Raw genomic sequence first — 13,757 nt, forward strand, 5'->3', positions numbered from 1 at the left:
TTTTTACTTAACAATGTCCCCTCTTGATACTTGGTTCAATTTTCGCCAGAATTACACTTTAAAGCTAAGAAGCCTATGAGCATCGCTGACAGGTTTGCATGCATAGGGTTAACGGTCGTGCGAGTGTCAGGCAAATCTGAACGAATTTGCAATCGCTGCGTTACTGTTCAGTTTTCAAAGAAATCTTTCCACTGAAATTATTTAAAACAGCAGCGACAGCGGCATCAATGGCTTGCGGTTGCAGCACTTTGGTGTACGCCATGTTGAATAGACAAAAAGCTGCTTGCCATCGCTTCCCTGTTGTCATAGTGTTAAATCAGCCAATAGCGCGCCAGGAGGAAAAGCCAGCTTGGTGATGGCTTCAGTAAAGGGGGATCGCAAACAGGAAGAAAAGTATTGCTCCTCTCCAGCCGCTGCTGCAGGGCGAATTCAAATCGCCGGGAGAATGGGCTGGGGGTACCCAGTCTACCACAGATGGTGAAAGGCAGACAGGCCATGTGGTCATACTTTTAATATTTTGGTAATGGGAGAGCTAATTTAAAAGGTGATTGGTTTTCTATGAGTGGTTAAAGATGCTTCACATTTCGCTGTGTGCGTGTGTGCGTGTGTGTGTGTGTACGTACCTCATTGCCAGTGGACATGACGGCCACCACGGGGAACTTGTGAACGCTGACCTCGGTGACGCCAACCGTGGCCAGGAGTCCGATCTCGGAAGGGCCCATGTGGGTGCCCTTGGCCAACACACACTCCCCTCGCCGGATGTCGTGACCTATTGGTCTGTGGTGGCGCAGAAATGTACAGGAGGGATGTTAGGATTCTTCTATTTTGGGATAAATAGCTGTAAAATGTATTGGTGTCATGCCAAAATGTGTTTGAACCTTGATGTCAAGCATTCGTAAAGGATTACGATTTCTATACAATAACACCAGGCAAAATGCCTTTCCTACCGCCAATCGACAACATAGCAAAGTGATGCAAAATACATCATTGATGGCACCCTAGGCAAACTAAGTCAAAATGATATACCAGAAGTGACAAAATACCGTTCAACTGCCTCACTGTATAAAACTGTCTGTCCACATCAGAAGAGTTTCATTCATTGGAACAGACTTTTTCAGGTTGTTAAAGCTCACCTTATGTCTTGCCCAGGTCGTGCCTGCACCATGATCCTGACCTCCAGCTCCTCTGTGCCCTGGAAGAGTAGAAGTAGACTTGGATTCTGTGCATCTCCATTCTAATGATGGGAATTTCAGCTCATTTTAGGGAGCTGGACCATTTGGAATAGCTCACCAACAAGAGAAGGCTCATTCGGCTCCCAAACGGCTCTTCATATTACCGCTTATACCTTTTAAATTCAGCCAAATGTAGCCCATTTTGACTTATGACTCATATGTGTAGGCCTGTATATCACTTAAATTATTCAATACATCCTATTAGTATTCAAAAATAAAAATTACATTTTCTAATATCAATAAATTATTAATAGCATGATCCTAGTGTCTCCTTGTCTATCCACACGCGAGTCACTGCACACACATAGCATGCACGGATCTGCATATCATTCTGCCTAGGCAAACTTTAAATTAATAAATATACATCTAAGAAACGGCTCGCGGTCTGGAGCCGACTCCAATCGTTCAATTAAAGGAGCATTTCACCGGTGGAGGCATGAATATGTATTGAAATTGGGTCCTATATGTAGTCGAATAATAAAATAAAATTCTAATTTGGTGCCGTCTTGACCGAGAAAAGGCAGAAAGTGACTTTTTGGTGCTTGTGGATTGAAGACAACAACTCCCACCATGCACCACCATGCACAGCTTCGCTGGCCACTCCCGCTGATCTAGATCTCAGCCTATCGGACACCTCGCTGTGGATGTTAGTTTCTGCTGGTGAAGTCCCACCCACTGGCACTGCTCTAATAGGTCTGTAGCGTCAGTGGGTGCTTGTAGTCTTACGAGAATCCTCCCCTCTTACACTTCCTATTTACTTCTACGCAAAAATCGTCATAATGCGTCATCTTAAATAGGAAGTGTTGGAGATCGAAACGGATCTCACCAGTCCCTCCAGAAAATAAGGGAATGATGCACGACCATTCAAAAATATGAGTGGGTTTCTAACGATACAAAGCTTAATGGAAATGGGTGAAGATTCCCTTTAAAGAGCCAGCTCTTTGAATCGGCTAGTTGGCGACCGACCCATAACTACTCCATCCTTCCTCTAGACCCCGGGATCTTGATTTCCAAATTAAATGAGCGACATACCACTGAGCGACAGACCAGTTCACTTAGCCTAGGTAAGACACTCGACTCTGGTTCAGGAGTGGCTTGACACGAGGAATGTGACAGTTGTAGTCACCCATGTCCTGTGAGTGATGGCTCTTGATGCAGACTACTTTCTACTTCACTTTCTCCTTCAACTCAACTATCTACAAATATGTCTGGACACAGCACTCTGAACAGCCAGCATCTTTATCTATGACCTTTTGTTTCTAGCCTCCTTGTGGAGGATGTCAATGAAACCCTCGTCTTCTGCACAACTGTCAAGTCAGCAGTCTTTTGAAGCCTACTTAACCAGATTCAGAGGCCATTAAAAGGCCACCACTTCTCAATTCAGACAAATGTTATGCAACATATCACGGTATGGTTAAATGTTTTTTAGCAAGTCAAAAGAAACAATAACAGAACCAGATGTATTTTTGGCAAGAAGTAGAGTTGAAGTATCTTGGAGTGCTTATGGATAATCAGCGATCATTTAAAGCTCACATAAAAAAGGTCTGTCAACGAGTCAAGTTCATTCTGGCAAATTTCAGATACATCGTCAACTGAGGCTGCAATCATGTACATGTACACAATGATTTTCTCCCACATTACATATTGTTTAAAAACGTAGTCTCAGGCAGGTAGCATTTCTCTCATCTCTATCCACTCTCTGTACAAACATAAAATAAAAATCCTTCATAAAAAAGGCAAAATTTCACCACCACTGTCTCATTTAAAAAATATACATAAATTGCTAAATTGGGAAAATCTGGTTACATAGACAAACTCCTGCTTAGTGTATAAGATCATCAATGGTCTGGCTCCGCCAGGCTAAACTCAATTTGTCAATACTAATCCATCCACATACAGATCTACAGGTAGCGCAGTAAGAGGAGACTGTAATTCAGCTGAGAAGAGCAGTTTTGACCAATCAGCATTTTCAATTATAGCTGCATATGAGTGGAACACAATACCATCTTAAATTAGAGACATGCAAACATATTGAACATTCAAATCTAAAGAAGTGTTGTGTATATGTATACCAACCCTACCTCATAATGCTTTTCTTTTTTATTTTGGTTGGTTAATTTTGTCATCCATTTTTTTGTTATAATTTCAGTAAATGGTTTAGTTATTTTTGTTTTTGTGTGTATAATTATTTTTGGTGCATCTGGCCTGTTACAATCGGCCATGCAAATAGCCATCTTGGCTAATTCTGACACATTGACAATTTCATGTATATTAATACGCACTGGCCATATCTTTAACCTTAAATAAACAAAGAAATTAAAATAAAGGCTTGAAATATTTCTCTTTGCGTGTAATGAATCTATATAATATATTTCCGTTTCATTTTTGAAATTTAATTATTGAAAATAATGAACTTTTTCACAATATTCAAATTGATTGAGATGCACTTGTATACATGAAACTGTTCCGATGGCGGAGGCTTATTGATAAAATCAATCATCCAAGCAGTTGATACTACACTTTTTAAGTATGCGTCAAAGTCGGGCCCAAAATTCGCAACATGAAAAAAAAAAAACATACAAAAGGCAGCAATGGAAACAGTCCATAGTTTGAGTGGCTGTCTTCATGTTTGGTAGATGCTTTGCATAGAGGAGAGGTGGCAGCTAATGATGTGTTCTGCTGTCTCCCCCACCCTCGAGAGTCAAGCCACACCAGGCATTAAGGCAGCCAGGGATACTCTCAATGGTGCACCTATACAAGTAAGGGACATTTTTGACAAACATGCCAATCTTCTTGAGTCTCTTCTTGAAGAAACAGTGTTTTTGGGAAACTTTTACTGCCGAGTCTGCCTGGAGAAGGTGAGGTCATCATTGAGGGTCAGCCCGTAAGGTAATCCAGGATCCAGCTACAAAGGGAAGGGTTAACACCCAGGATCCTAACCTTGGGAAGAGGTATGTGCATCTCATCCAGGTGGGTTCAGAAGGGGTGGAGCAGATGTTGGTTCAGACTAATCCCTTGAAGCACTTCATGATGATGGATGTCAGTGCTACAAGACGGTGGTCCAACTGGCAGGTGATGGGAGGTTTGTTTGTTACGGGGACAATCCGGTGTGTAATTCTGAAGAGATTTCAGATCATTCCGATTTCTCTTTAAGTCCGATTGTTAATTCCTTGCGACATTTATATTTTGATCACGTCAAAGGTTAAAAATTTTAAAGTTAATATCAGTTTTGCTGTTCAGTACAATCTCCCACATATTTCCCAACAGATATTTGTTACTTATAAACAGCCAAATTAAAAGGAAATGGCGGCTTTACAAGACTGAGGCCATAAATGCACCAGACAGACCTTTTAACCCAGGGCTTTTTGTTGGGGAAAGTCCTAACATTGACTTTTGGGACGACAGCATCAATGCACTTGTGGATTTAGGCTGAGACAGTCCGACTATACATGTCCCATTCAGCTTTAAGTCTTTTTTTTTCGAATCAGCCCAGGAGATTGGCATTGGATTTCTCACTCCAGTGCTGAACTGCCAGAAGAAGCGTTTTATTCCGGTCGTCTGTAGGATGAAAGTTTGGGCATTTGATCTGCTTGACCAAATGCAGGGCAGGGGAGGGGTTTATAGCTGTCCTGTTGTTGAGAACAACAGTGATCAAGAGTCTGATCATAACAAGCAAAAAAAGTTCATGTGTTGGTGATATTCAAAACGTTCCTCATGTTAGCCCTATTGAAGTAGCTAACAACCATAGATGCTGCATCAGGGTGAGCCTTTTCCGATCCATTCACTTATCCTGAAGGTTTCTCTAGCGTGCTCACTCCATCGGTCTGCAGGGGGACGTAGACCGCTGTGATTAAAGCAGGGCCAAACTCCCAAGAGCTAGAGGGCCGACTTCTATAGTTAGGAGCTGCAGGTCTGGTGGGCAGTGTGGTTTAAATACTGCTCCCTCCGAACCCCAGCGAGAGGCAACCTTAATGCAGACCCCACCACTACTGCCTTTACCTGACCTCCTAGGTCGGTTCTGTGGGAAGATAGAAGATCCAGTCAGGGTAGTGGCCGAGCCGGGCGCCTTAGGGTCTAGCGAGACATGAATAAACGCAAGCATGCAGCAGTTGGCAATGTCTGCTGGAAGTTAATCCATGAGTGTAGATCGTCCATTGCATCGTCCAGGCACTTGGTAACAGCGGATTGCAGTGTCTCGTATGAGCTCTGCATAGGATCCAGGCACTTGGTAACAGCGGGTTGCGGTGTCTCGTATGAGCTCTGCATAGGATCCAGGCACTTGGTAACAGCGGGTTGCATTGTCTCGTCTGAGCTCTGTATAGGATCCAGGCACGTTTGCCTCTCATCTTCCTCATCATATTAGCAAACCCAGCGGTGGTGGGACAGAGGAATTGCCTAGTCGTAGCTACGAATGAACCATTAGGCTACTTATCAATTGGTGTGGCACAATTCATGTACATTAATTTTGTTGGTCGATTTCTGGTGACATGATGTATGTGGTGGAAGCAGATTCATAAAAATGTAAGAAGTTGGATTTGCAACATTTTTCAGACTTAAAAGTTGCTATAAATAGAATTATTTTTGTACAAAATGTCATCTTGCATAAGCGATAACATTACATCGTGACAGACGATGTAATGAAAAAAATATATATATATTATGATCTTAATGGTACCACCATCTTTGTTTAAAATATTTTGCTCCACTCTACATTAAAGGGATACTTCACCCATTCAGAACCGGCGTTCTATCATTAGAAAATCGCTATTGTAATATAAAAAAAAATAGTTTTTTTTCCTCCAGTCTAACCCAGTCTTCCCTTAGCCCAGTTTCCTGATCTAATTTTCTCCCGAGATGACGTCAAATGACGCGATTGACGTCATCTCTGGAGAACTTTGCTTGCCTGCTAGAAGGGCCGAGGACTACAAACCACAGGTTCCGCAAATTTGTGAGCCCACCAATAAGGAATGAGGGGGGGCGGGAGCTCGCGTACGAGATGTAAACACAATGTCCGCCATGTTTCTTCACCGCAAGAACAAATTTGCAATGTGAAACAGCCGAAGTGGATTTTGAAAATCTATTGTTGGATTTGGACATTCAGGGCCGTTAGTATGAGCCAGAATACAGCCAGGAAGAATTGAGGAGGCTGCTGCAGCTGCAGCTGAACAAGCCTTGCCTGTTGCCGAGGACATGGACGAGGAGCCGGAGCGCGCTGGTTTTCTCTGTTCGCCTATAGCGAATTTCAGCGATGCAAGTTTTTCTAGAATAAATGGCTGAAATCTGGTGAGGACGGGGCCATGTGTGTAACCTACTGGCGTTCAGATGAGGCTTTACGCCTCATCTGAACAGTTGGGTATTGGATACATATTTCCGGACCCAGAAAGTGAACTGGAAACGCCAGCCAAAGCCCGCCGGGAGAAACAGACGTCCGAGCATAGAGTAAGTGTTTGTTTATTTATTAAAACATTGGCTACAATAGTTGTGAGTCCCGGGGAATGTGACAATGTAGTTGTCTGAAAGTAGCCCGCCTTATTGGCAGAGCATAGGCTACGTTACGTTAGCTTGAAGTCTGTGTAATGCTGCATTTGGCTACTCGAGGCATAATTTTTATTTTGCTTTGCTAATGTTGTTCTCTTTCTTTCTTAGACAGTATCGGCTTCCTGTGTTGTCCAGGCCATCAGAGCTAATTACTCAGCACAAGATGGGCAGTACCGTGGCTACCAGGAGACAGTAGACGCTCAAGATGAGCTGTGACTATATTGACTCTAGCAAACGCTCCCTACATGTTTTATCTTTGTAAATAGTTCACATTTTTTCATGAATAAATCTTCGAATTCATGTTGGTTGTTGTGATTTATTTACTAACCCAAGTGCATACTAAAGTAGGCCTACTGTATAAGATAAACACTCATTTCAACCGGGGAGAAAAGGTTGAGTACAAATACTTGATATGCTGAGCTACTGTAATTAGCAAATGTTTTTATGCTGTACAGTAATATAGAAATGATGCGTTTGAAAAAACGAGGGCAGAAGTCAAAACTAGTCAACGGATCACGGGGATATCTTTACACAAAGTTTGCTCGCGCTGACACACGCGCTAGGACCATGGGTCCTTCCCTCTTCAAACGGAAACAGGCAGGAGGTGCAGCGAGCGCAATGCAATGTGGATGTTGGAGGATTTCTTACTTTTGAGCCAGAGAGACACTTTCTGCCTTTTCTCAGGCTAGGATTAACCGATTTCAATTTTTTTTGCACATTCATAATGCATAAAATGAAATACTTCATATAACCTTCATATCTCCACGGGTGAAGTATCCCTTTAAGGCCTGACTTAAGCTCTCAGAAATCTTACGTCTTCAGACTCGCGCAGCAGTTCGGTGTCTTCCACTTGCACCACAGCGTCTGCTCCACACGGGATGGGAGCCCCGGTGGTCACTCTCATCACCTGGCCCGGCATCACCGTGTGACTGGGCTGAACACCCAGAGATACAAGAGAAAAAGAAAACATTAAAAAAAAGCTGTTTTGAATTGACAAGGTCAACAAAACCTCCAATGGCCGAGAGTAAAGGGTCTGTAAGGTGTTTGGCCGAGGGAAAAGGTTGTGTTTAAGGAGTTAGACCAAGCTTAAAGGGATCGTTTAAGGAGTTAGGTCAAGCTTAAAGGGTTTGTTTTAGAAGTTAGGTCAAGCTTAAAGGGTTTGTTTAGGAGTGAGGTCCAGAGTAAAAGGTGGGTTTAAAGAGTTAAAAGGAGCAAATGTGAGTAAATGAGTGTAGAAAAAGAAATATATAGTGGTGCAGCCAGTGTTGGTTTTATTGAGGCGTTTCTAAACAGCAATTCGAAAGAAATATCTTCCATGGTTATACTGAGATTTTAGCTGTAGTACTACGTATATGGCTTCTAGAATTTTTTGTAGTTCTATATGTCTGATAGATATTTAAGATGCATTTGTAGTACTACATGGCTGCTAGATATTTTAGATGTAGTATAAGTAGAACTATATAGTTGCTGGACACTTAAATCTGTTCTCTGTACTGTAATCTGTACTACGAGGATTCAGGGCTGCACGATTATGGCTTAAACGTGATCAATATTATTCATGATTTTTCATTCATTTTGGGGAACTTCTTTTACTGAACAGAAAACGACCTTCACCGCAGTAATGTATTTTAATAACCTATGAATAAATAAAAAATAAACTCAAATGTATAAATCTTTTAATCAAAATAGGACTTTGTCTACAAGAATCCAAAGTCTCCTGAAGGATACAAATATATAAAAATCCAAAAAGAAATGCCACTCTGGAGGAATAGTTAGTTGATGGGGTCTGGTATCTCCTGTCCAAACCGTTGAACCTTTCCTTAAGACCGGGGCCGTAAACAATGCTTATTGGACAAATATTTTGTTAAAAAGATGGTGATCGCCTCGATTATTTCAATACAAGATGTCTTCGAGATTGGGTTTGACATTGAGTTGCGTTACACAATGTCATTCTCATGGATGGGGAAATAGTTTGTTTGTTTGGCCAGGATTTTGTTGGGTAATGGCCTTCATACATTTTTCATATTCCTCTTTAGGATGACAATTCAGGTTTTTGAAAGGATGGGTTGTTTTGCCGCTTGGCGAGGATACTACGCAAATGCATACGTTGCAAAGTATGTGTTCCTCCTGATTAACTTACTTGCCCGATATCCGTGGTTATTCCACTTTTGAAGTAACTCCCATTATTCAGAACTAAACTTTCGCCTTCCTCTACTCCTCCAAAACATTTACTTTGCCCACCGTAGGTCTTTGCCTAGGTGTTCATTTGGGAGGAGCCTACTGCAGCCTTGCTGGAGTAGGTGTATAGGTGTTGGAACGCAGAGAAGGAAATCTTTTTTCACAGCACGCGCTTGAAACAATCGCCTGTGATTGGTCAGACATATTGAATAACACAGGTTATTCAGAGTTAACACCAGAGCAGGGTTTTATGTACACTTAATCTTTGTTCTGATTTGGAGACACAAAAAAAACATAATCACCCCCGGCCACCATCAAATAATTGTGAAGGCAAATATCATCATTGCGATTAACATACAATTAATTGTGCTGCTTTAGTATTAGTGTTACTACGTGGCTACTAGCGCTTTGGGCGGGGCGGGGGGGCTGACCTGTTGGCCAGCCTGGGACTCTCCCATAATGAAGCGGTCACCTGGGCCGTCAGCAGCTGTTAATGACAACATTTCAATGACAACGTGTTAATGACACCACGTTCATGGATCAGTCTTGTAAACATAAGATAATATATCTCCTACAATTTGTATTCATCAGCTGGCGTCTTACCTGCAAAAAAAATCGAAATCATTCAGATATAAATTACAGTAAGAGTTTCTACGCAGAGACTACAATACTTGAGTATTGAATTTAATTTAGTTAATTTAGACCAAACAAGTATGGTATAAAAATGTCTATCAGGGCATTTATCACCAGTATATAAAAAAAATGACACACGGATTGACGCTAGCAAATGTATAGCGGCATCCCAGTATAGTGAGATAAAGTAACTAGGGATGGGCAAGAGTAGTAAATTCCAAACTCGAGTGATCGAGGATCAATCGAGTACTCGTTAAATCAAATCTATTTTTAGAATTCAACGCATCTGCAGCAGGAATAGGCCTGATGATGAACGGCAATATTACCAACCAAACATGTAATGCTTATTCTCCATCAAAACAGTCAGAGTTATCAGAGTATTCATTATTTATTTTTGCAAACGTTCAAAACACATTTTCCTTACAAAAATAAATATGCGTCTCACAATTTAAATCACGTCGAACCAAGGCCTGTAAGAGTTTAAAAAAAACGAAACAAGTAGCCTAACCATTGCAAATAAATGCTTAAAGCTGCAAATAAAACGGCAGCAAATGGACTATGGAAATACTCAGCGTTGTGATCTTCTCTACACGCCCGGGATTACAGCTGCGTCTTGCGGCGGTGAAAATAGCCGACGCACTTTCACTTTCACCGTTGCTGCGGGTCTGCTTTCCCGAACTCACCGTTGTGTTTCAGGAGCATATTGCCGCATAGTACTTTCTGGTAGCTCGATTTCGCTTAGCATATTTTACATTTCACCTTATGATCTCCTATTTCTTTAAAGTATTTCAATTCTTCGCTGCGGTTTGGTTTAACCGCCATCTCTTAACTTTTTGAATTCTGGCGTGTTTGTGCCCACGTCATGCGTTAGTGGCGCCGACAGAAAATTGATACATTTGCTTCAGAAAACTTTGTTTGTGTGTGTATATGCAAACTCGAGTTTGCCTGTCCACCAACCGAGTTCATTTGTAACGAGGAGTACTCCAGTAATCGATTCCTCACGCCCATCCCTAAAAGTAACACATGTGTCTGAAAACTAATAACATACTGTAATAATGTTCTTTGAATATGCATTTGAAATAGGCAGAAAGATAGAAAAATATGATTCTTTGTAAGATAAGCCCTTTTTGTGCACAACAAAGACAGCATGTAAGAAAAGCAACAGTCACCTCGTACGGCGTAACCGTCCTTCACCGAGGCCGGGAACGGAGGAAGGTTGTCTTTGGCATAGATGTCCTGAGCAAGCACTCGACCCATACCGTCTGGGGGAGTCACACACACACAAACCCTTCACATCACAGTCTGCACCCACTGGAAATTAAATCAGTTTTTAATGCTCCAAAATGCCTCAGCATTCCTAAGTGGCATAAAGGTACATGGTAGCCAAATTTGTTAAATTAATGTGTTTGCCCAATGTCACCTTTTGACAAGATCTACCAGATCCACTGAGAGAAGGTGATCACTATGGTCAAGACTCCATCAACATAGAGTGGACCTGGGGGAATGGGCCAGATACTTAAATAGTTATATTAAGACACCGGATGGTATAAATCAGGGGTCTCCAACCCTAGGCACGCGTGGCACCACTGGCATGCGGCAGGGTAATCATTGGCACACTTGAAAAAATATATTAAAAAAAATCACAGCTAAAATGCGGCAGCATAATCATTACTACCAATTTTTTCAAACTGGCACTGCATGTTGAAAAGTTTGCCGACCCCTGGTATAATTGATCCATCAATTTATTTTGGTCATTTTCCAACATAATTAACACACACTAAAACAAACCCACACACAGAAACATGATGAGCAACCTAGCCCTGAGCGCTGACCTCGGTAGTTGATAACCTCCGTTCCCAGTATGGGGGTCATCTCCAGAACCGTGATGAAGGCTTTGTCCATCGATGTCAACGGGAAGGGAGACATACGATGACGTCGTGCCACTTTGCTTATATCTACTGCACTGTGGCCTGGAGCACACACAAACACACACACACACAAGGGTAAGGGTAAGCACCACAGATTTGGGAATTGTAAACAGCCAGTTAATTAGTACAATTGTAAACCAACAGTTACTGTAGTGTAGTTAAATTCAAATAAATAGCACCAAATATGTGGGAATTGTAAACAGGCTGTCACTTACTGCAAGTTAATTGAATGTAAGTGTAACTAAAAACAAAAACGATTTCTGATATGAATGTTGACATTCTGTGTGCAAAACCTTTCAAAATCACATAAAAAAGGAAAGAAAAAAAAGAATGTTCATAAATGCAGAATTTTTTATTAATTCGCATGAAAATAAGATTGCGTTAACGTGGTATTGTGCGCTAATTTTGACACCCCTAATATAAAGTGTACAGCACTCTTTGCCACTTGGGAAACACCTTTTGAGCCCCAGGGTGTCCTTATTAGTGGTCGAAATACACTGTTTAAGGGCTATATGGTTCAAAATACAACTCACTGGCTCGAAGAATGTTCTCATTGCTGCCGCACCTCGACTGCACCTGGATAGAGGAGAGGAATGGAGAGAGGATAACATACATATCAAGAGACGACGGAAGGGTCTCCGTGAGCATGGCAGGGGCAGACCCTGGAGTGCTAGCCTCTGCAGATGCATCATCTGGCGTCAACGAGGTAGTGGTCCCAGCCTACTGGCATCAGGCTGGGACCCCCTGATGGTCCAAGGCCTACTGGCATATTAGCCAGACCATCAAGGCCCGATCAATTTAACGGACCAGATGGGGGGGGGGGGGGGCGTCCAAAGAAATGTTGTCATCCTCATCACAGTTATGAAGGTGTGATTATGTCCAGTTCCATTCTTCATTGGTATTACAATTTCATTTCACAGTTTCTGAGAATGTCACAGGGTCCAAAAAAATAATAATTTTTGGATGTAGGGTGAGTTGTTAATATAGAACAGGGATGGGCAACTTTCATGATAAAGAGGGCCACATTTTTCATCATAACCATCCACATGAGGGCCACATGACTGCACATTTCAACTAAACGTGAGCTGAGAGAAGCTACACAATTTCGAATTTGGTAGATATGATTTCCTGTATTCTGGTGCATTTTGGGGATGGCCACTACCTAAAAAATCATCCAGAATCATAACCTATGTACGGTATGTTAATTGAACCAACATACATTCATTGCATGTTTTCCATGCTCAAACAGCCACATGAATGGTCAGTATTTTTATCAGTGCAAAGGGCTCACATACATCATCATTCAATGAAGTCAAAAAACTGAAAAACAGTGGCCCAACATTAAGTGCAACAACTCAATGAACTCAAACCCAACAAGCAGTTATAGTAGTTGTAGCGGCGACTTAAGTGGATATCTTTAATGACTGATATCGCTTCTAAGCAAACTAGACGCATGGGTTTGCCTTCGAATTCTATGAATTCTTCTCATCTTTCTTGACCGAGTTTTCTGTAACGCGATCAATTATTATTATTCTTTTTTTTTTTATGTGCGGGCCTGACTGAGTGAGGATGCGGGCCGCACTGAGTGAGGATGCGGGCCGCATGCGGCCCGCGGGCCGCCAGTTGCCCATCCCTGATATAGAACAACTTTACCACCACATGCCTTTCAATGTGTTGCATACAGGGGAGCTCAGACACCTTGGTATCAGAGCTCCTGGGGCGAGTGCATGCGTGTGTGTGTGACCTTGGGCGTAGGGCAGGAGGCTGTGGACAGACGGGAGGTGGCCTGCGTTGCCCGCGGCGACTCGGAGGGAGTGGAGCTCAGAGAGGCAGAATCGCGAGGAAGCACCTGAACGCCTCGAGAGATGATGGAGTCCGGAATCTACTCATCAACACAAAGACACACAGAGACAGACATTAGTTCAAATTATTTCAGAAGGTTTGACAGATGCCTATGGAATGAGCATGTTGAAACAGTTTCAACGTGCGCAGTGAGGGAATAGAATCAGTGATACAAATAAAAATAAATGAATAAAAAAAGACAAATGGTTTAATCCTCGAGGGGAGCTCCTCCGATTCCAAGAGAAGGGTTAGGGTTAGACAATAGAAGGGTTATGGTTAGACAGGAGAAGGGTTAAAGTGAGACAGCAGACATCAGAAGGGTTAGGGTTAGACAGCAGACAGGCCTACACCGAAAGGAGTGGCTGCCCTTTCTTGTCATCGTCCATTGTCATTGTAGAAGACCAAT

At 42.2% G+C, this 13,757-nt stretch overlaps 1 protein-coding gene across 5 annotated transcripts in view; it reads right to left on the reverse strand.

The window, feature by feature from the left end:
* The window catches only part of gphna (gephyrin a), a 49,014-nt gene that overhangs the window by 8,610 nt on the left and 26,647 nt on the right, over positions 1-13,757 (reverse strand). For all 5 annotated transcript variants that reach the window (XM_030355950.1, XM_030355947.1, XM_030355948.1 and 2 more), the window contains 8 exons: positions 13,254-13,391; positions 12,043-12,085; positions 11,414-11,551; positions 10,751-10,843; positions 9,380-9,435; positions 7,585-7,704; positions 1,134-1,192; positions 624-777 (listed from right to left, as the gene is read on the reverse strand). In XM_030355950.1, coding sequence (XP_030211810.1) covers positions 624-777; positions 1,134-1,192; positions 7,585-7,704; positions 9,380-9,435; positions 10,751-10,843; positions 11,414-11,551; positions 12,043-12,085; positions 13,254-13,391 — 801 coding nt within the window. The remainder of the gene's footprint in view (positions 1-623; positions 778-1,133; positions 1,193-7,584; positions 7,705-9,379; positions 9,436-10,750; positions 10,844-11,413; positions 11,552-12,042; positions 12,086-13,253; positions 13,392-13,757) is intronic.

The sequence above is a fragment of the Gadus morhua genome, chromosome 5, assembly GCF_902167405.1.
Source record: "Gadus morhua chromosome 5, gadMor3.0, whole genome shotgun sequence".
In the NCBI taxonomy this organism is placed as follows: domain Eukaryota; kingdom Metazoa; phylum Chordata; class Actinopteri; order Gadiformes; family Gadidae; genus Gadus; species Gadus morhua.